Here is a 20414-nt window from a genome sequence, read left to right as displayed (position 1 = left end):
ATGTGACATTTTGAAATTTTTTGCCTCACTATAGTCTTGGATTTTTGGTCACTTTTTCGACATACAAAATTATTGTGTTTTCTGCCGTTTTTTTCTACTTTCTCTGCTATGGTGTGTTTTTGCAGGCTATTCTAAGCTTTTTTCAGATGTTTTTGGGACATGTCAAGTTTTGAAATTTTTCACCTTACCATCATCTTGGATTTTTGGTCATTTTTTCGACATGAATAATTATGATGGTTTTAGCCATTTTCTCAAATTTCTATGCTATGGCGTGTCTTGGCAGGTTATTCTAAGCTGTTTTCAGCTGTTTTTGGGACATGTCAAATTTTGACATTTTTCGCCTTACTATAGTCTTGGATTTTTGGTCATTTTTTTCAACATGACAAATTATGATGTTTTTGTCCATTTTCTCAATTTATTATGCTATGGCATGTCTTGGCAGGATATTCTAATCTGTTTTCAGATGTTTTTGGGACATGTCAAATTTTTACATTCTTCGCCTTCCTATAGTCTTGGATTTTTGGACACTTTTTCGACATACAAATTCATTATGTTTCCTGACATTTTAGCTACTTTCTCTGCTATGGTGTGTTTTGGCAGGCTATTCTAAGCTTTTTTCAGATGTTTTTGGGACATGTCAAATTTTGACATTTTTCGCCTTACTATAGTCTTGGATTTTTGGTCATTTTTTCAACATGACAAATTATGATGTTTTTGGCCATTTTCTCAATTTAATATGCTATGGCGTGTCTTAGGGGGGTATTCTAAGATGTTTTTTAGCTGTTTTCAGATGTTTTTGGGACATGTCAAATTTTGACATTTTTCGCCTTGCTATAGTCTTGGATTTTTGTCATTTTTTGACATGGAAAATTATGATGTTTTTGGCCATTTCCTCAAATTTCTATGCTATGGCGTGTCTTGGCAGGATATTCTATGCTCTTTTCAGCTGTTTTCAGATGTTTTTGGGACATGTCAAATTTTGACATTTTTCGCCTTACTATAGTCTTGGATTTTTGGTCATTTTTTCAACATGAATTTTGACATTTTTCGCCTTACTATAGTCTTGGATTTTTGGTCATTTTTTCAACATGAATCATCATCATTATGATGTTTTTAGCCATTGTCTCAAATTTCCATGCTATGACGCGTCTTGGCAGGTTATTCTAAGCTGTTTTCAGCTGTTTTTCGCTGTTTTTTGGACATGTCAAATTTTGACATTTTTCGCCTTACTATAGTCTTGGATTTTTGGTCATTTTTTCAACATGACAAATTATGATGTTTTTGGCCATTTTCTCAATTTAATATGCTATGGCGTGTCTTAGGGGGGTATTCTAAGATGTTTTTTAGCTGTTTTCAGATGTTTTTGGGACATGTCAAATTTTGACATTTTTCGCCTTGCTATAGTCTTGGATTTTTGTCATTTTTTGACATGGAAAATTATGATGTTTTTGGCCATTTCCTCAAATTTCTATGCTATGGCGTGTCTTGGCAGGATATTCTATGCTCTTTTCAGCTGTTTTCAGATGTTTTTGGGACATGTCAAATTTTGACATTTTTCGCCTTACTATAGTCTTGGATTTTTGGTCATTTTTTCAACATGAATTTTGACATTTTTCGCCTTACTATAGTCTTGGATTTTTGGTCATTTTTTCAACATGAATCATCATCATTATGATGTTTTTAGCCATTGTCTCAAATTTCCATGCTATGACGCGTCTTGGCAGGTTATTCTAAGCTGTTTTCAGCTGTTTTTCGCTGTTTTTTGGACATGTCAAATTTTGACATTTTTCGCCTTACTATAGTCTTGGATTTTTGGTCATTTTTTCGACATGAGAAATTATGATGTTTTTAGCCATTTTCTCAAATTTCTATGCTATGGCGTGAATTAGCAGGTTATTCTAAGCTGTTTTCAGCTGTTTTCAGATGTTCAGATGTTTTTGGGACATGTCAAATTTTGACATTTTTCGCCTTCCTATAGTGCTGGATTTTTGTCATTTTTTTAATATTCCAAATCATGATGTTTTTGGCCATGTTCGCAACATTCTATGCTATGGTATGTCTTTGTCGGCTATTCTGAGCTGCTTTCATCTGTTTTCAGATGTTTTTGGGACATGTCAAATTTCGACATTTTTTGCCTTACTATAGTCTTGGATTTTAAGTTATTTCATTGACATGCCAAATTATGGTGTTTTTTTGCTGTTTTTACAACTTTCTATGCTATAGTGTGTCTTGGCAGGTTATTCTCACTTCTTTCCAGTTTTTTTCAGCTGTTTTTGGGACATGTAAAAAATGACATTACTGCTACACTTACTATAGTCGTGCATTTTTGGTCATTTATTTGACACACAAAATTATGCTGCTTTTCACCGTTTTTGCAGCTTTGTAGGCTATGGCGTATCTTGGCAGGCCATTCTAAGCTGTTTCCACCTATTTTCACCAGTTTTTTTGGACATGTCAAATTTTGACATTTTTGGCCTTACAATAGTGTTACATTTTTGGTACTTTTTTTGACATGCCAAATTATGGTGCTTTTTGCTATTTTTACAATTTTCTATATTATAGCGTGTCTTGGCAGGTTATTCTCAGTTGTTTCCAGTTGTTTTCAGCAGTTTTTTGTACGTGCCAAATTTTGTCATTATATCATTATAGTATGGCATATTTTCGACAAACAATACTATGACTTTTCAATATTCGAGATATTGACTTACTGTATTATTATTATTATTATTATTATTATTATTATTATTATTACCCAAGCTATACTAGGACATTCCGAACTAGTAATTAAAGCTTTCAGGTAAATGGCCTGTCACAGCAAGTAACAGGGTAATTGCTGCTAATTATTTAGCAATAATAATAATAATAGTAATAATGACAACATTGTAGTATAGCAGAGATGCAGAGATTTCCACTACAAAAATCTTGTCCTTTAAAAACAGTGCCTTGTACAGCCTAAAGATCACAGCCATCCTATACTGGTTTTCATCCTTGTTGCATGTGCACAGACATTTCTTTAAAAGCTCTAAATGATTGAATGATTTTATATACCGTAGAGTTCTCAAAGTAACATAGAATTAACAGACCTCACCTGGAACAGACTGAAAAAAAAGAAGTTGCATTACAATTAAACAGTTACACATGCCCAACAACATGGGTGATTATTTGTCCATATTGGCCAGCTAATTTCACCACAATGTACAATATACTGGGAAAAAAAAGAACAGCACAAAGCAGCCAGCCAGCAGCAGCAGTTAACCACATAAGTTACTAGTTTGACATTCAGATGATTAATAAACATCCTTTAATTCTTAGCAGTTATCATAGCATCATTATCTAGCATTATTAGCTCACTTTGCATGATTTTAACTTAAATAATAATACAAATGAAACATCTTTAGACAAAACAGCATTTTTTTTATGTTGGACTTACCTCTGTATTTGGATTTGGTAACACTTTACAATAAGGTACACCAAAAATGAGTAGTTACTGAGGAACGAATAAGGAACTAATCATTAGTTAATGGTCATTTTTTGAATAACTCCCAATCAAATGTCATACAGGAACTAATCATTAGTTAATGATGACTTAATTTCGAAATAAGGGATGAATGAGTAGCTAACTATTAGTTAATGATCAGTTTTTTGGTAACTCCTAAAATTAATTGATTAGTAAATTGAGTGACAGAACAAATGGGAAACGACCTAATAACCAATCAATCAAACTGTATTGACCAGATTACCAGTGTAATCACAGTGAAATGCAATCCTGCCAGCTCCTGCCTATTGTGCAACAAAGAAGCCCAGTAAGTAACACTAACAAAATTATGAACAAATTAGCTACAATATATGCATGGTTGGAGGGGGCAGTGATCCTATTTGGGATCCCAGTGGCCCAAGAGCAGAAGCTACTCCTGAGCCCCTCAGCACCAGCCACGTGCACGGAGCAGCATGGCAGAGAAAGGCATTTGGAATCCCAAGAAGATCCAGATCCACAGCCAGAGTTTACTCCTGCTGTGTGCACGTCAGCATTTCCCCAGATGCAGAGATGGTCTTGTCCATTCATGTGATCTGGATCAAAGATGGTGTTCATCCTCTTTACCTAGCTGTTTGCACTGATGTTAAAGGTTTGACAGACATCTTAAGTTCTAAAAACTAAAAAGTATAAAGTAAAGTGAAGCACTGTACTGAGTAGTTAATGAGTACTGAATCATCACTGGACCCCAGGAAGAGTAGTTGTTGCTATGGTAACGACTAATGGGAATCCAATGTAAATAAATACATAGGCATGTATATGTATACATATGCATCTAAATACATAAATAAATAAATAACTTAATTATTACTTGACTGTTAATTCAATTCAAGGAGTGAATTTTGACCGACCTTACGTCTGAACTTTTTGAATTTTGATATGACATAATTTTAGCACACCTTTTTGTTGAAAAGAAACACTCAAAGTCAGGTAAGATAATATATATATATATATTTTTTATTCATGTTTAAATTTAACCATTCTTAAAATAATAAAGTATCAATTCAATAATTTTTTTAAGTCTGCATTGTGAGCACATAAAAATACCTTTAAAATGTTTAAATCATGATAAATATAAACACTTACATATTTATGTTATGATAGTTAAATATTGCATGAAAACAGTCCACATGCCAGTGGTTAAAATACACATTAAGTTAATTCAAGTAAAAAATAGAGAAATGCTTAATGGCACAGAAGTGAAGTTGAGAAACCTTCACTCTGTTTACAAGTAATATCAGGTCAAGTGTTACATGTTTGATATTAGCTAAGGACTCATCAAGTGCAGCAACTTTGGGATTACAGAGTTGATTTGTTGAGTTTCTGTGTGATCATGTGTGTGTTTTCTGGCCCTCCAGCCAATCCAGGACAGTGTCCAGTTCTCCCACAGCCTTCTGTGCTGCCTGGTTTATGTTGAGCTAATCAGTGGAAAGGAGAGCACAAGATTTCATGATGATTATAACTGTATAGAGAGTATTTTGTTTTGTCACTTTTTTATTTTAAAATAGATTAAAATTTGTTTTGAAAAGAAACCTATTGTGTTATTTTGAACTTCTTAGTGCTTAGGAGTGCACTGTGTTTCATTTTTGGTAACATACAGAACTAAGTATTTATATTGACAGGTTTTTAATAGATTTAGTGGCTGCATTTTTGCAGGTCAGATCTTCTTATGAAGTGATTCTGTGATATATTTGAAGCAACATTATGTAGTTTTAGCTGATTGTTGAGAAATTTTGGGTTGGTGCTTCAGTCCAACCATCAACCAAATGTGTTGACATTTGATGACCTGGGAATGTGACTCAAAATACAACTTAAAGTTGTACAATGTTAAAAATATTCCCAATAGAATATTTATGAATTGGATACCAACAGTAGCCCATAATTACAGAAAACCAACTATAGACATCATTTTACAAAGTGAAATAAATTGCAGCCTCTGCAGCCCATAATGCGCATATTCATTATACAGTGATTTTGTACATACCTTGTTAAACTCAGCATGAAGGGAATCGATTTTTCTCTGCGTGTCCTCTTCACAGTGGCAGTGCTGCACAGAACAAAGCACAATTATTAATACAACCTTTTTAATCAAAGCACTTTAATTATTACTGGGTTATTATTGAACAACTAAGTTATTCAACAGCTAACTTACACATTTATGAATATCTCTTCTGATGCTGACAAAAGCGTTGGCCAGAGCGCTAGAGCTGCGTTGCTGCTGTGGCTGGGCAGAGGCATAGTTGCTAAACACTCTCTCAACATAGAAACGCAGCACGAGACGCAGGAAACAGCATGTCTGACCAGCCTGATGGAGACACAGAAAGGTCAGATATCAGCAGTTCTCACACATTCATGTCACACACCTTATCAGTCTATGCAGAGCAGAGATATTTTCAAAATCTGAAAATTTTGAACCCAAACTGTTTGATGTTGCAATTTTTTAAAAGTTACATATCATAGATGGGGGGAGGAATTTGATTCAAACAGGACTACTCATCTTGAAACCTGTTTGTTATATTATGTTTGAGTAGAGGTTAAGTTAAGTTTAGTTAACCCTGAGAAAATCACAGCTTTTGAGAAAACATTTCAGGCTGAAGCCCCATCAGCCCCCCCCACTCTACCTCTGTATAACACACCAGCACTTGATGGTATAAGACTCACCTGAACATGATTTATCAGTGATTTGTCCAGAAGTTTTACTCCAATCTCATTGTCGCCTGTTATCTGTAACGCAAAGACCACAAAGAAAAAGTTAGAATCTATCCCCAACTCTCTTCCCAAGTCATTCAGATATATATATATATATATATGGTACAGCTGTTGCCAGCCTGCTGTATTGGATGATGCGCCTGCATTTGTTGATTTCTAGGGTTCATTTTGAATAAGTGTGTGTGTTTGTGTGTTACACTTACCGCATTTGATCGTATGGAAGTAAAATATGTACGCAGTTCATGTGTGTGGACATTGACAGAGCAGCTGTCCAGACTCAGAGCTCGGCCCTCCACATGTTGACTAAAACAGCTGAGGAGGAGGAGCAGGCAGAGAGAGGAGCCGAGCAGCATCTTCATCATTGTGGTCGTCTGGTGGCAGAGCTAACAGAAACATTTTGTTTGTTAAAATCTCTCAAGATAAACTATGGAGAATTATACATGGATATATGCATGATCCTGAGATATTCACCTCAGGATCACTTCACATTTTAAATATTCTGCTTAACAAATGTCCAATGTCCATCAACACCCAAGGTGATGTTTTGATTATTCTTGTGCTGTTTTGTTCTTATATTCAATATATAATTTTCAAATTTCACAAAGAGAGAACAGCTGAAAATCTGCAAGTTTCAGGAGTTAAAAAAAGTAAATGTTTGGGATTTTTCTTTTTAAATGACATGCTAAAACTTTTTTTTTCAAATAATAAACTAATATTTTATCATAAAGCATTCATGTAATCATTCAGCATAAATTTAAAGCATATGGAATAAACCTAAAAATTACATGTGATTTGCATTAAATCTCCCATCCTGCCTTTTTTTTCTTGTTTGGAAATTTAAATCCAATTGTGATATTCAGGTACCAACCCACCACCAGACCGCTACCAGCATCACCTGTGTGTTTAGACTCACCTGTGTGTGTTTGGTCTTTACTCAGAGGAGTCGTCCTGGGAGTGATGTGCCTTGGTGTCTCCATGCTGTCTCCTCTTATAGTGGAGTGAGGGGGATTTTTACCAGGTACTGCACCACTTGCACAGACACACACACACTCATGCACCTGCACATGTGCACACAAATTGGTTTACAGGAGGAGGAAGTATGTAATAATTAAGGGAACTGATGTCTCAATACATGAAAGGCAGAAAGGGAAAAGGCATAATTAAAAATTTCCTCCTCCTTGATGTTTGGTGTGTTGATTGGAGAGAAACACTGTCACTGTCAGTGATGTCATTATTTAATGAGTCATTCATCAGATCCCTCTACACTGTTAATTTATTCACCTGTGTGTTCCTTGTTAAAAAGCATTGCATAATTTGAATGCTCTTTTGAATTATGTTGATCTCTTATAGTGTGAAAGATGGGTGCTTTTTTTGTTCTGTTATTTAAACCAATAAGAGTTGTTTTTTTTTTTTAATTCTCACACATTTCTGACCAAAATGTTGTCTGTACGTTCAGTTTAACACTGGAGGTAAAACATCCCTCAGCACAGTGTGACATAACCGTCTTTGCTTTCCTTGAGGAAATCACAGAAAAAGACTTAACTCCTGTCAGACAAGTCCTGATCGGAAACACTGACGGGGCCTGCTCACCTGCCTATCCGGTCACGTTGACTTTTAATGACTGCTGAAAATTTACTTGCAGTGGAAAGAAACAAGAGCAGGGAAGTACAGTGGAGAACAGGATTTACCAGTGTCCATGTGAAAAAAAAAACCAGATCTAAATAAACAGATCTATGGTGATATAAATGGGGAAGTGAAGAAATTCCAAATCTCCTAATAGGAGGTGCATGTGTGTGGCAATAATAGCTGCCAGCACTTCCCAGCTCAGGAATGCTCCGTGCTGGTTTCTAACCACTAGAGGTCATTACAAAGCTTTTTAAACGTGAAAATTTTCCAATGATCCAAGAACCAGGTCTCAGATTCAACAGCTGGTGAATATATCAGCTGCTGCTCTAATTATATTCATATGATACACCTTCACTACTTAAATACAAAGTATATGTTACATTTGTCTAAGATTTAGTCATAGTTGCCTTTGCACAAGCCACATGTCATCATCTCAAAACTAAAAATCCTGTAACAGCAACAATTTGTAGTACAGTACAATAACAATAATACTGTAGGTTATTTTGCGATCCTTTAGGGGCTCCTGACCCCCACAGTGGGGAGCACTGGGCTGAGCTCATAATGTTTTTCTGATACTTTCTGGGTCTCTGCACCAAATAGACAACTTGCATTACTGTTGCTTTTTTCTGTTGCAGTTTTTCAGTTCTGTGTGTAATGATTTTGTGGCATGTCATAATTGTGCAGTCTCTATATGTCACGGCTCTATTAGAGGTTTCACAACCAATATTCAAAATGTGGGATTTTAAGAGCACCAGGAGGCAACTATTAGAGGTCAAATGAAGCCAGATTATCACTGAATATATTCTTATCTGTATCAGTTTAAACTAACGACAAACAATGACTTTACTAATTTTTAAATTTAAAAAAGGGAACATTTTATTATTATCATTATTATTATTATTATTATTAGTAGTAGTAGTAGTAGTATTATCATCATCAGTAGTAGTAGTAGTAGTGGTAGTAGTAGTATTTGCTGCAGGTCTATTGAAGTATATTTTATCATTTTGCTGATATTTCCCCACTGTCGCTGCACTGTTATCTTTAATAGATTTCATAATTTAAGTAAAAAGTAGATATAAGACATCAGCAGACGAAGGACATTGATTTTACATTCTGCATGTCAATCTTGCAGTTGTTGTTGTAGTCATACACATGAATATATATTAATGTCACACAAATCACAGGGTGTTTTTGTCTCAGAACACATGGAGTCATAGTCTCATGAACAAACAAAACTTTCATGTTTCTCACCAAAATACATTTTGTGTATCCTTGAAAATAGAGCTGGACATTATATCAATATAATATTGGTATTGTTATGAGACTAGATATTGTCCTAGATTGTGGATATCCTAATATCACATTTTGCAGATAGACTCCTGCACAAATTGAAAAATAAATAAATGCGGTATCTAAATTTTCAACAGGCAAGACCTGATGAAGGTCTGGTTATGGAAACTCTGCAATAAATGTATCTCATTTGAACTTACCAAACTGTTCTAACTGTTCTTGTATTTGTTAAGTCATTATATCCAAATTACTGACGATTATCTATCAAAAATGATACTGTGTAAATATTTTGTGAAAGCAACAATAGTCAATCCAATATTATTGCAAAAAATATAATGATATTTGATTTTCTCCATATATCGCCCAGGCCCAATGCATTGATTTCCTTATAAAACGGAGATTTTTTTATTTTTTTATTTTTTTAAATTTATTTATTTTTTTAGATACCTCAAATTGTGATGATCAATTGGGTTTTTATGCATGTTCACTGCCCAGCACTACCAGTAAAAACAAACAGTGGTCAAAAACCCTACAATATTTCTTTAAGAAAAACCTCACTTTAAAACATAATTGGATTTTTCTTAGTATTGCTTGTGTAATGTCCCTCGAAAAGACTGACTGAGTTATCAGTGGATCATATACTAAAAGGGGAGGGGTGTCAAGAAAATCTCAAAAATCCAGCATGATCAAATGATCAAAGAAAAAGGTTTTATTTTCCATTATTTATACAAAGCTTCTTTATACAGAAGAATAATATACAGAAGAGTAAGAAAAGAAAGGATAAAATGACATTTTTACATGGAGTACCTTGAAAACCACAGGCACATTTAGGACAGTATCAACTACATGGTAGTTATGTTTTAAACTGTTTTTTGTGCGATCCACTGCAGCTCTGTTTGTTGTTGCTGGTGGCAGCTTTCTGCTAAGAAACATAACTACCTTCTACGTTTGTAGCATGTCTGTCAATGTACCTGCATTTTCAGGCTTTACTCATTCTAGGTTTTTTTGCATTGTATTTCTATAAACAAAAACTGATAAAATGTAACAAAAACCTGACCCTAAATGTTGGTATATCCACTCTTTGTAGATTTATAGCTCAAATTCTTTTGAATCTGGCAAGAATGAAAGCTGAACTACCAAAGCTTTACAGTTTTTCATGTGTTTTTCCCGCTTTCAATAACGCAAATCCACAGTTGGGTATATCTTTTTCACTGAGCATGCTTTGTCTTTAATTCCGTATGCACACGGTGACTCTGTGCGTATTTGTGTGTGTATTCTGTATGCGTGCGGTTCGTGTGCATGCGTGCATAACCCCAGGCCGTTAGGCACTGGTCTCCTAAATGACAATAGAATGGAGGTGTCTGAAGCACATGATGACATCCAGAGGGATGGGGGGGCTGAGGTGATTTCCATCCAAGCGCAGGTACCTGACGCAACAGAGCAGGTGTTTCACATGCCGTCGCAACAACTTCTGCTTTTAAATACCTGTTCATTCCTGACATAATTATTTTGTTCCTGTTTACTTCCTATAAAATGGATGTACCAGTTTGCATGGTTGAGTGCCAAGTTGTGTCATCATAGTGTGACCTACCTTAGTCTGGGCACCTGGCTGAGATCATCCGGATCGGCCTGCAGGCTGTATGGGCAGATAGATGTGCCATTGATGCCTGCCGGGAAACACACACAGTCATTATTGTCTTAATCCTCAAATGTTGTTTCCTTCAAACAAGGAGAGATTAAAGAAATCTGCCACTGGAGAAGGATTATTTTATTTGCTTATAATACTAAAGATCTAATTTGATCTTGTTATGTGTTCAGTACATTTTAAAACATAAATCACTTCAGCAAACAAGTGAGCACACCCAGACCAACATCATAAACAAATATAGACCAGACAATCAGGAGAAATGAAAAGGCAATAATTAAGGAAACGCCTCTCACTAAAATTCACTGAAGGGTGATTAATAACCTGTTAGTGACCTTGGGAGCCTCAGGCAAAGCCATGTCGACACAAACTTGTTCAGCTATAGTCTCAACACGGAAATACTATCAAGAAAGCTTCCTGAAAAGCAGTTTTCTGGCTCAAATAGGAAACGGTCACACTTTCTATGAAATGTCTATTATGCGTTAAAAGCACATTCGTTAGACATTATAATGCAATTGAAAGGATTTATAAAATTTTTCAGCAAATGTTTCTAATCATGCATGACAACTTATAACAAGGTTCATGAAGTACTATTATACGTGGGGGGCATGATATATAACAAACTCAGCATTTATTATGTGTTATACCTCATTGCTAAAGTGGCAACAGTGTTTGAAAGAAGAATCTGAGTCCTTTGTTTCACAACACATTATGACGACCATAACTTCAGCAAGTTATAAAGACACATAATAAGCTTTAAGGTATCATAACCAATATAACTTCTAAGTTTCTGAAGTAGAATAAACAGTGTTGGGGAGTAACTAGTTACATGTGGTAACATAACAAAGTAAATGTTATTCCAATGTGTTACAGTTACTGAGAAAAAAATATATAATTAAATTATAATCACTAATCAAAATGTTAGTGATTGCAAATCTGATACATTTGGATACATTTTTGATTAAAAAGTTTAGTTTTATTTTTTAAAAGTTTATATGTGGAATATGACATACATTATGGTGATTTGCATTTTTTTTTTTTTTTTTTGCTGTTCAGGAATTACTTTTCCAAACCTTTTTTTACCTATTTTTTTGCTCAGTTTGAAACATTTGTAAGAAAAGTAATCAAAAGTACTCATTTTGATGAATTACATAAGTTAGATTAAGTTCATACTTGACAGGCATTATAACAGGACAAATAGTAACCTGTAACCTACTACATTTCAAAAGTAACTTTCTCAAAGCTACTTATAGACATTAACAATATACAGTAGCAGTGACAACACTATATGAGGTTAGGGGAAATGTCACACTTAAAATTCCAAATTTTCTTAAAATACATTTTTAGAGCTGTTAAAATAAACTTGTTTTAAAAGCTGTTCAAAGTGAGATGTGCCTATTTTTTACTGTAATAAAAAAACAAACCTTTTTTATTTGAATCTATATTTATCTGTATTGAATAAGTATTCACATGAATCTACAATATAAGGAAATGTTGCTCTGAGCAGTTGGGCTTGTCTGTCACTGACAGACATGGTGTTATTTGGAGCTTCCATCAAGGCATTTCCCACAGTGAATCACCTCACTCTGTTATTAAAGTACCAAATTAAATGTTAATTGATCTTAAGTTTTGGAAAATAAGCACTTGACATGGTTTTGATAATCACTTTGAATTATTTCTTTTTCCATGCTTACTTGCAGCCAGCAAATACTGCTCCACAATCCTCATAATTGTGTTATAGTATCATATAACTGCTAATGAACTTTTTGGTGGTGTCACTTTACTTAAAGTTCACAATGTCATTCTGTAGTGTATTGTTGATGTTTGTGTATTGAAGACATTATTCCATTTCCGAAACTTATTATGTATATTTTGTTATAATACGTTAATAGTTTGCAGTTCTTTTTAAGTTTAAAGTTATGGACTGTAACTTCATAAAAAAGAAACTTTTTACTGAAGATGATCTGTGGGGAAAAAAAAAAAACCTCTGCCTACCTGTATTGCTTAGAATGGCCTTACCCCAAAGAACTAAAACCACCTATCAGAGCTGAGGATCTGTAAGACTTTTCAGAAACATATTATGGTGTAGAGTGTAGCTGTAAAATGAGAAAGTTGGTCTGGATGATGGGCGGTGCTTGGTGCTTTGCTCGACTTTTTCCAACATGGGAGCTGTGTCGCACACTTTCTTATTTTACAGCTAAACAGTTCACTAAAATATGTTTCTGAAAACATTTGAAAAACAGGCAATGCTGTAACAGAATCCTGATTTATATTTTATCGGCTCTGTGTAGTTTGACATGATAGACATCTGGTTTTCTAGCAAATACCATTATAGGTAGTAGGAAGAGGAGGCGGCACAAACAAACTACTCACAGACTATCTGTCTCAGATTCTCTAAAACACTGTAGAATTCAAGGGAACAGCAGAGCTGTGTTGCCTCATAAAACAAGCTTTTTGCATTGCATGTCAGTAGTCATTTGATTTGTTGTCATAATAACAATATTGACTGGTGCAGCTTTACACTAAATGTGAGCATGGCTGTCATGTATTATCTAGATATCAGTATTACAGAGACCTCTGCTACCTCTCACAAATCAGTGCAGATTTCATCTGAAATAACTCACTTTCGATGGTGTTATGGTTGAGGTGCAGGTGCTCCAGGTGACCACTGAAGAGAGGAACAGAGGCGATCTGGTTGTGAGACAGTTGCAGGTCCAGCAGGGTGGATATATTGAACACAAGCTTGGGAAGACCCTTATCGCTCAGCTGGTTGTGGTTCAGCCTCACAAACGCCAGGTGGTTGAAACCTTCAAAGTAGTCTCTGAGCAACAATGAGAAGAACAATTGTTAAATTTGACATCTAACCACTGTTTAATAATGGATGCAGTGTGCGTATGCGGGTATGTTCATTGGCTATGTGACACAGTGAACACTGTACACTTACTTTGGGATGTCATCTATACGGTTCCTGTCCAGGAAAAGCTGTATGAGGCTACTAGGTACACCAACAGGCATCTTCTTCAGGACGTTATGGGCCAGATTAAGCTGCATGAGGCTCTTCAGATCCTTAAATGTGTTCTTTCCCAGGTCACTGTCACTAATCTAAAAAAGAAGTCATTAGATGCTAATGTTTGCTCCAGAAATTGCAGTAAAATACTCATAAAAGTGTTTTAAACAAAGTTTACCTGGTTGTGGTAGAGGTCAAGGAGCGTTAGGTTCCCCATCTTGCTAAAGGCACCTGCAGGGATCTTAGAAATACGATTCCTTCCGAGGCGAAGCTGTTCGAGGCCTGCTGGGAGACCGGCGGGGACCTCTTTCAGATTGTTACGCTGGGCATAGAGGTACAGCAGTGCTGGGATCTTCTCAAACACCTGTACAAGAGATACAGAGTTGTTTTTAGATTTTTATATAGAGTTTTCATGTATGTAATTTTGTCATTTTATAGTCATAAAATAGTCAATTGTAGAGTCTCATTCGTCAGAAACGAACTCACTCTCAGGTGGTTCGGTCAAAGTTCACATCCAAGGCTGTCTTTACTTGGGGAAACTTTCTGACCTGTTTGTCTATTCGATGAATGCGGTTGTTCGCAAAGTTGATCCAACGGACCTCAGTGGCGTTGAGAAACGGCTCTGCTGTCACTTCTGAGATGTAGTTGTTCTGCAGGTACAAGTAGTGGGTCCTAAATGGGATGACAGGGATTGTACGGATGTTGCGGTTCTCACAGTTGAGAGCATTGGGGTAGCTCGGGGAGCACACGCACTCTCGGGGGCAGTCGGGATAGATGGAGGGTGGGCCAAGGATGGGAGGGGGGAAGTCCGTAGGCTCCGCGGGCTCTGGCTGTGCCGGTACAGCAGGCTTGGGGACAGAAGGCTTCCTGATGGTGGCTGGGCGCCTGGTGGGCTTCTTTTGCCGAGGTCTCTGGGTGAACACCGCCCCTATCAGGAGGAACAGAGCCAATACAGAGAACAGTCCCGCGCCGGCCTTCATCGTCCTATGACAGGGCAGGAAACAGGATGATTTATAGACTGTACGTGAAGAGAGAGAATGAGGCCTCCCCACAACACACAACCTGTCATTTTGGTTCTGTTGGTTAGCCAGAATGGTCATCTCATCCCACCCACACCGAATGTTTAACATCATGTACATTGGTCTTTTTTTTTCTGGCTTGCTGTGTGTGGGAGCTCTGGGACAATGTAGCCTCTCAAATATACAGACCCTGCTTACTTGATTAGCAGGCATTTAGAGGCTCAGTGCAGACCTCTGATTACAAAATACAAATGTTTGTATTTGCCTTATAACTGTTCCTAATTTGAAAGAGGTTTGAGAGCATTTCTTATGAAAAATATTCCCAAGCCGTACAAATTTCTGCTCAACCTGTGCTGAAAGTAGAGTACCTAGACAAACATAAAACATGTTTCTTTTGGATCTTTGCCATTAAAACACTGAGACTACAGTACTAACCCAATACATTCAGCAGTCTAGTGCCTGAACTTTTACTGCACTTTTATTTTAACATCTCTTACTGTAGTGGAAATGTTGCAATTAATTACGTCAGTGTCCCGCTTAAGTGAAAATAATGCTGTTTGCAACTACATGTATGTATCTCTGAAGAAAAATAGTTGATTGTCTAATTTCAGGTCATCAAATATTGACACTTTAGGTTGATTTGGCACGATAACTGACAACCCAAAGCTAGCTAGTTATTTGACGGCCAGGGATGCAGGGAATGAGACTCAACATTCAACTATCATTCTCCAGAATTGCATGCAACACATTTAAGATGGGGCTGTCAGCGTTAACGCGTTGCTTGTGATGCCATTAAGGTCTGTACATACCGAGCTGTACCGGGCTGAGTCTTAAAGCTGTTCTGGTATCAAATGAAACTGGAAGACTCGAGGAATCCAGTGGTACCATGTCATGCTAGCTTCTCAGTAAGGCGCTTGAATAATGCCCTAAAATCTGGCAAAATTTTTGTAATGGAAAAATGGCGTGGACATTTCACAGGAGTCCCTTGAGATCTCACCTCCAGATATTTGAATGAAAATGGGTCTTCCCTTAACAGACATGCCCACTTTATGTTTGTCCAATGCAGTCATTTGATTCCTAATCATGACAATCTGGTAAGAATAGTTTGTCCCTGGACAATATGGACTTTAAAACGGTTTTGTAATGCAGCATAACAGAATTGAGAACATGTGATTAATCGCAATGAATTATCGAAATTCTGCAATAATCATGATCTAAAAAATTTATCATTTGACAGCCTTACTTTAAGATTTGTTAAAGAGAGACTTGTTTGCATGTTTAGTTATACAGTGTCCTTCACAGTTTCTCTAATTGTGAATGTCACAGAAAAGCAAGTGAATCAATGCTGTGAATTGATTAGTTAGTGTCACCAAGTGACATAAATTCATAAATTATTCTGGTTTAAAATGGGGATTTGTAGCTTGGTGATTCAAGTGAAAGAGAGAGAGCAGGAAAGTCAGCAGGGATTTGTTTAATTTGATCAAATCTTCAAGGAGGAGGGGCAAATACTAGTACAGGAAATTAGTACTTATGAGAGAGGGGAGAGGAAAGGTTTTGGGATAAAGGCTCTATTGTTAGCACTGGTCCAAAGAGAGAGTTTTGAAGGGGAAAACTGCAGGTCTGGCAGGTTAAGACTTTTTGACCCTGGAGAGGTCCAAAGGAAACTAGGCTGAATCCCAGTGAAGCTCTGATGGAGGCAATATGTATCTTTATAAACCATTGTTAAATGAAAAAGTGCAGGCAGATGTAAATCCATGAAGCTGACATGTGTAAGTAATTTTTTTTAAAAATGTGTGTTTGTCTAAAATTTAGTTGTTTTTAATTTAGCAGGTTGGTGGTATACAGACTCATCAATGACACACACAAGAGGTTCAGCGTTCAAAATCAGCTGAGCACAAATGCACCATTACTTTCCAATCACTGTGCTCCAGTCAGGCGAGCATTTGGCCAGTTTGATAAACATCACTTGTGAATCACGGGGCAGGAATGAGGCTCCGAGCCATAATCTGTCCTGCCTGGAAAAACAAATCTGAACTTTTCTCTGACGGTGTTCCCTGGCACTGCCCTTCCTTTTCCCTCTCAGCCACCCAGAGCCTCCCAGTCCATCGTTCAAAACCAGAACCAGCTCTCCTTCCCCTCTTGCTGCTGTCGCTATGATCAGTATTCAGAGATGGCTGACTCATTGATTTGATATTTGTGACCTCAATAAGCAAATTGAATCAGTATGAGCACTCGACAGTGGGTCAGAGATCACTGCAGTAATCTCTGCAGGTCAGAGATCATCAAACTGACCACATTCATATTACAAATGACTTTAATTCATTTATCCCTTACCATAAAGTTGATTTTCACAACTAGATTTTTAACAGATTTTCTTTTTCAATACACTGCAAGCTCCGTTTAGTATGTGTGTTGGAGCTTTTGATTATATTACAGCTGTATGGCAGATTTGGTCTTTCCAGTTGTCATGGAAATGCAGAACAACAATTTCACATTTTCATTTGGACAAAACATCTGTCGGGGAGTTGTAGAATCGCATCTCATTACAAATTGGCAAACTCCATCGGCTGATGAAGCCCGTATGATGTGACTGAAAGCTTCAAAACAGCTACTTAATGGACGTACTGGTGGGAATGTTTTCTCAAGTGCTGTTTCCAAGGTCAACAATGCATTTTGAATGCTGTCTGTTTTCTACGGAGACCCCGAGAGGCAAATGTAAAAATGACTGTAACTCTGGTGATCCAATTTCTATTTTTGATCCAACTTGTTTTTTCTCCTGTGTTCATGCCTTAAAGGGGAACTACGCTCATCTTCTACATTCATTTCTGTGGTTTAAGACAGTGGATCAACTTGAACACTTAAGTAGAAATAAAGCTCATTTGGCTATAACAAAGGAAAGAAACATTCTGTGGGTCCACAAAATCAAACTCCTATTCATTGTCTATGGAGCAGCTCCAGACTTTATGACATCATGTTTACTTCTCTAATTTTTGGCTAAAGAAAATATCTCATGTTCACAGATATTGATTGAACTTTACTTGGCCATACTAGGAAATAACATATTGGAATTACTTCAGGAGGTGTTACTTTTTAAGAACAGGGTTTAAAAAAAAAAAGTTTTACCAGGATAATTTATCATTGTCTTAATTTTTGTTTTGTTTTAACTGTCAAATAGGTGGTAACAGGTGTTTTTTCTAAATTAATTTCTCAAAAGTTTGGCCATGCAATTTTTTTTTTTTTTTTGGTTGGACAATTTTGCTGGGTTTGTTGTTGTAATACTCATGCTGGCCATAGGAGGATGAAGTGCAGCTCTACACTATGTTCTAAAAATGGCTAAAAACCCATATTCAGTTTTTCTCATATGTAAATTCCAATAAAGAAAAAAATTAAGACACTAAAAATATATATATTTAATTTCTCATATTTGACAATGTCTTAATTGTGCTTTTTAACATCCAAGAACAAATTATCATTCTCATTCATAGTATAATCGAGGATATTTTGAATCACAGCTATTTTTGCATGGTTTAGGTACTTTTACATTTTAGTACTTTGAGTACGGCCAGGCAAAAGTCCTGTTGAGATGGCCATGTGCATCAGGAAATTTAAAAACCCATAATTCTCAATCTCAAGAAGCTGTCAAAAAAAGCAGTTTGTCACCACAGAGTCCTTCATGATCTTTCCGAACCATTTTTTTCTCTTGTTGGCAGAACTGGAGCTGTCTTTCCCTTAAGTGAAAATAATCCCTGTTTTGTAAGACTACAAAAAAAAAAAAAAATCCTTGAATAAGAGCCACGTCACGCACAGCAGGATTCGGGGAGCTGACTCACAAATCTGTGACTATCAACACAGTTACAAAAAACTCCAAATAACAAAAACTATGTTATAGAAATTGCATCTTCTGACTGTTATTCAACACATAAAACATAGTTATGTACAGTTAAGACCACCTTAACTTAAAGCGAAACTTCATGTTAAAATCGCTTGGTACATGCACTGGAAGTGTTGTAATTACAGAAGTATCTGAGCTCCTTTTGAGACACTCATCGGGAGCAGATACTTAGCATTAGTGGTACAAGATTGCCAAAACATTTCCTCATGTGGGTGGGGCAGTCCTGCAGTGGCTGTGGAAAGGTTGGATCTATATCTATGATACAAGATGACAAGATGACAAAAATGACTTTTCAATCCCTTAAAAAAACAAATAAAAATTGGAGTCGAAATAAACAGGATAGAAAAACAGAAATCTTTAGGCTTCAGTCTGCCCTCCTGCCTGACTATATGCTGTCATCACTGTTTTTTTTACCTGAACAATAGCAGGCTTCAGCAGGATCAATCGTTTTCTTTTGCATTTTTCACACTCTTTACAGAGGGATTTTAAAAAATTTCAGCCCTCTTACAATAAAGTGTTTCACAGCAGCCTGTGAGGTGCATGCCTGAGATTTTTTTCCCCCCTCTCTTTGCCAAAATATTCCTTTTTCAGTTCTTTTTTTGCTTTTAGTTAAAATCAATCCTGGAATATGGATGACAAAGCTTCACTGTAGTGAGTCAAATTAATTTAAAGCAAAAAATCCACCTTGAAATCCACCTGATGAGCTGCAAAAATACATATTCTTCTCCACCAAGTGAGCCAAAGTGAGTTTTCCAAAGACTTTCCTCCCTCTCCTCATATTCTAACTCTCCTGCAGCAGCTGCCTCTGTATCCTCACTCTGACAGAAAAAACTGAAATCAAGGTGAGCGTGCAAGAGAGTGGAGAAAAGCAGCAAAGTCGGAGTGTGCAGCAGCTCCCTAGAGCACAGAGTACCACTTTGTATGGCACAGTGTTTCTATAGAAACACACAAGCATGGCTCAGCTGTGCCAGGATCCCCCTTAAACACACACATACACTGATCTTTCTGCCTCTCTCTCTCTGTTCCACACACAAACACACTCATGTCTGCATTCTTATCTCACTGATAATGTCACATCCAAAACACCCCGCCTTGGAAAAAAAAACAAATAAACTTTCTTACCTGCCTCTGGTACCTGCCCTCTTTTGTCAAGTCACAACTTTTGTGTCTTTTCTTCTCTCTGCCTCTCTCACTCTTTTGCTTCCCCTCCCTCTCTCTTCCTCTCTCCTCTTCCTCTGTTTCTCTCCGTCCCTAACCCTCCCCTTCCTCTCTCTCTTTTAGTGGACAAGCCTGCTTGTTGGGTTTGTTCCCTGGCTTTTTTCCCTCTGAAGGTCACACTGTTTCTCTCTGCTCGGCTCACAGCCAGTGAGGTTTAATCTTAATTCCTTCTGGGAGACCGCGGGGCTCTTTCATGTGTCTGAACTGTGTCACAGTTTGTTATTATTTTTTGCAGCATAGCATGAGAGTGTTTGTCTCAAATGGACGAGGGTGCACGGACATGTTTGCATATTTGTGTGTGTGCACAAGCATGTGTTTCTAAATCAGAAGTCTTTGAGAAATGCTGTGCACACTGGACCTCTGTTAGGGAAAGCCAAACTGTAATCGCATCTCTGCTCTGTCTCCTACCCACCCACCCCGCTATAGTCGAGATGACTGCACTCATACCCAGTCATGTGCTTTCCATTAGCAGCATC

At 36.9% G+C, this 20414-nt stretch overlaps 2 protein-coding genes across 2 annotated transcripts; both read right to left on the bottom strand.

Moving 5' to 3' along the window:
• Window positions 1-4505: 4505 nt before the first annotated feature.
• Window positions 4506-9713, bottom strand: il20 (interleukin 20). Its single transcript, XM_042493904.2, has 6 exons — window positions 7155-9713; window positions 6445-6624; window positions 6194-6256; window positions 5685-5837; window positions 5517-5579; window positions 4506-4950 (listed from the first exon to the last, which is right to left on the bottom strand). Exons 2-6 carry the CDS (start codon window positions 6601-6603, stop codon window positions 4864-4866), a joined length of 525 nt encoding a protein of 174 aa, XP_042349838.1. The 5' UTR covers window positions 6604-6624; window positions 7155-9713; the 3' UTR covers window positions 4506-4863.
• Window positions 9714-9843: 130 nt separating this feature from the next.
• prelp (proline/arginine-rich end leucine-rich repeat protein) lies at window positions 9844-19999 on the bottom strand. Its single transcript, XM_042497157.2, has 7 exons — window positions 19843-19999; window positions 14358-14793; window positions 13988-14173; window positions 13747-13904; window positions 13427-13623; window positions 10749-10824; window positions 9844-10584 (listed from the first exon to the last, which is right to left on the bottom strand). The coding sequence occupies exons 2-7, from the start codon at window positions 14787-14789 to the stop codon at window positions 10494-10496; spliced, it is 1140 nt and encodes a 379-aa protein (XP_042353091.1). The 5' UTR covers window positions 14790-14793; window positions 19843-19999; the 3' UTR covers window positions 9844-10493.
• Window positions 20000-20414: the final 415 nt, after the last annotated feature.

This window comes from Plectropomus leopardus, chromosome 2, assembly GCF_026936395.1.
Source record: "Plectropomus leopardus strain MGB_pleo_1.0 chromosome 2, ASM2693639v1, whole genome shotgun sequence".
Lineage (NCBI taxonomy): Eukaryota > Metazoa > Chordata > Actinopteri > Perciformes > Serranidae > Plectropomus > Plectropomus leopardus.
Note: the sequence above shows the minus strand (reverse complement) of the source record. Positions and strands in the feature narration are given on the sequence as shown.

Coding starts and splice junctions, on each gene's coding strand:
- il20 (XM_042493904.2), bottom strand. CDS start 6,603: ATGATGAAGATGCTGCTCGGCTCCTCTCTCTGCCTGCTCCTCCTCCTC. Junction 5,838..6,193: donor CACTGATAAATCATGTTCAG/GTGAGTCTTATA, acceptor TGTCTCCATCAG/GCTGGTCAGACATGCTGTTT. Junction 4,951..5,516: donor TTCATGCTGAGTTTAACAAG/GTATGTACAAAA, acceptor TCCACTGATTAG/CTCAACATAAACCAGGCAGC.
- prelp (XM_042497157.2), bottom strand. CDS start 14,789: ATGAAGGCCGGCGCGGGACTGTTCTCTGTATTGGCTCTGTTCCTCCTG. Junction 13,905..13,987: donor TTGACCTCTACCACAACCAG/GTAAACTTTGTT, acceptor CTTCTTTTTTAG/ATTAGTGACAGTGACCTGGG. Junction 13,624..13,746: donor CGTATAGATGACATCCCAAA/GTAAGTGTACAG, acceptor ATTGTTGCTCAG/AGACTACTTTGAAGGTTTCA.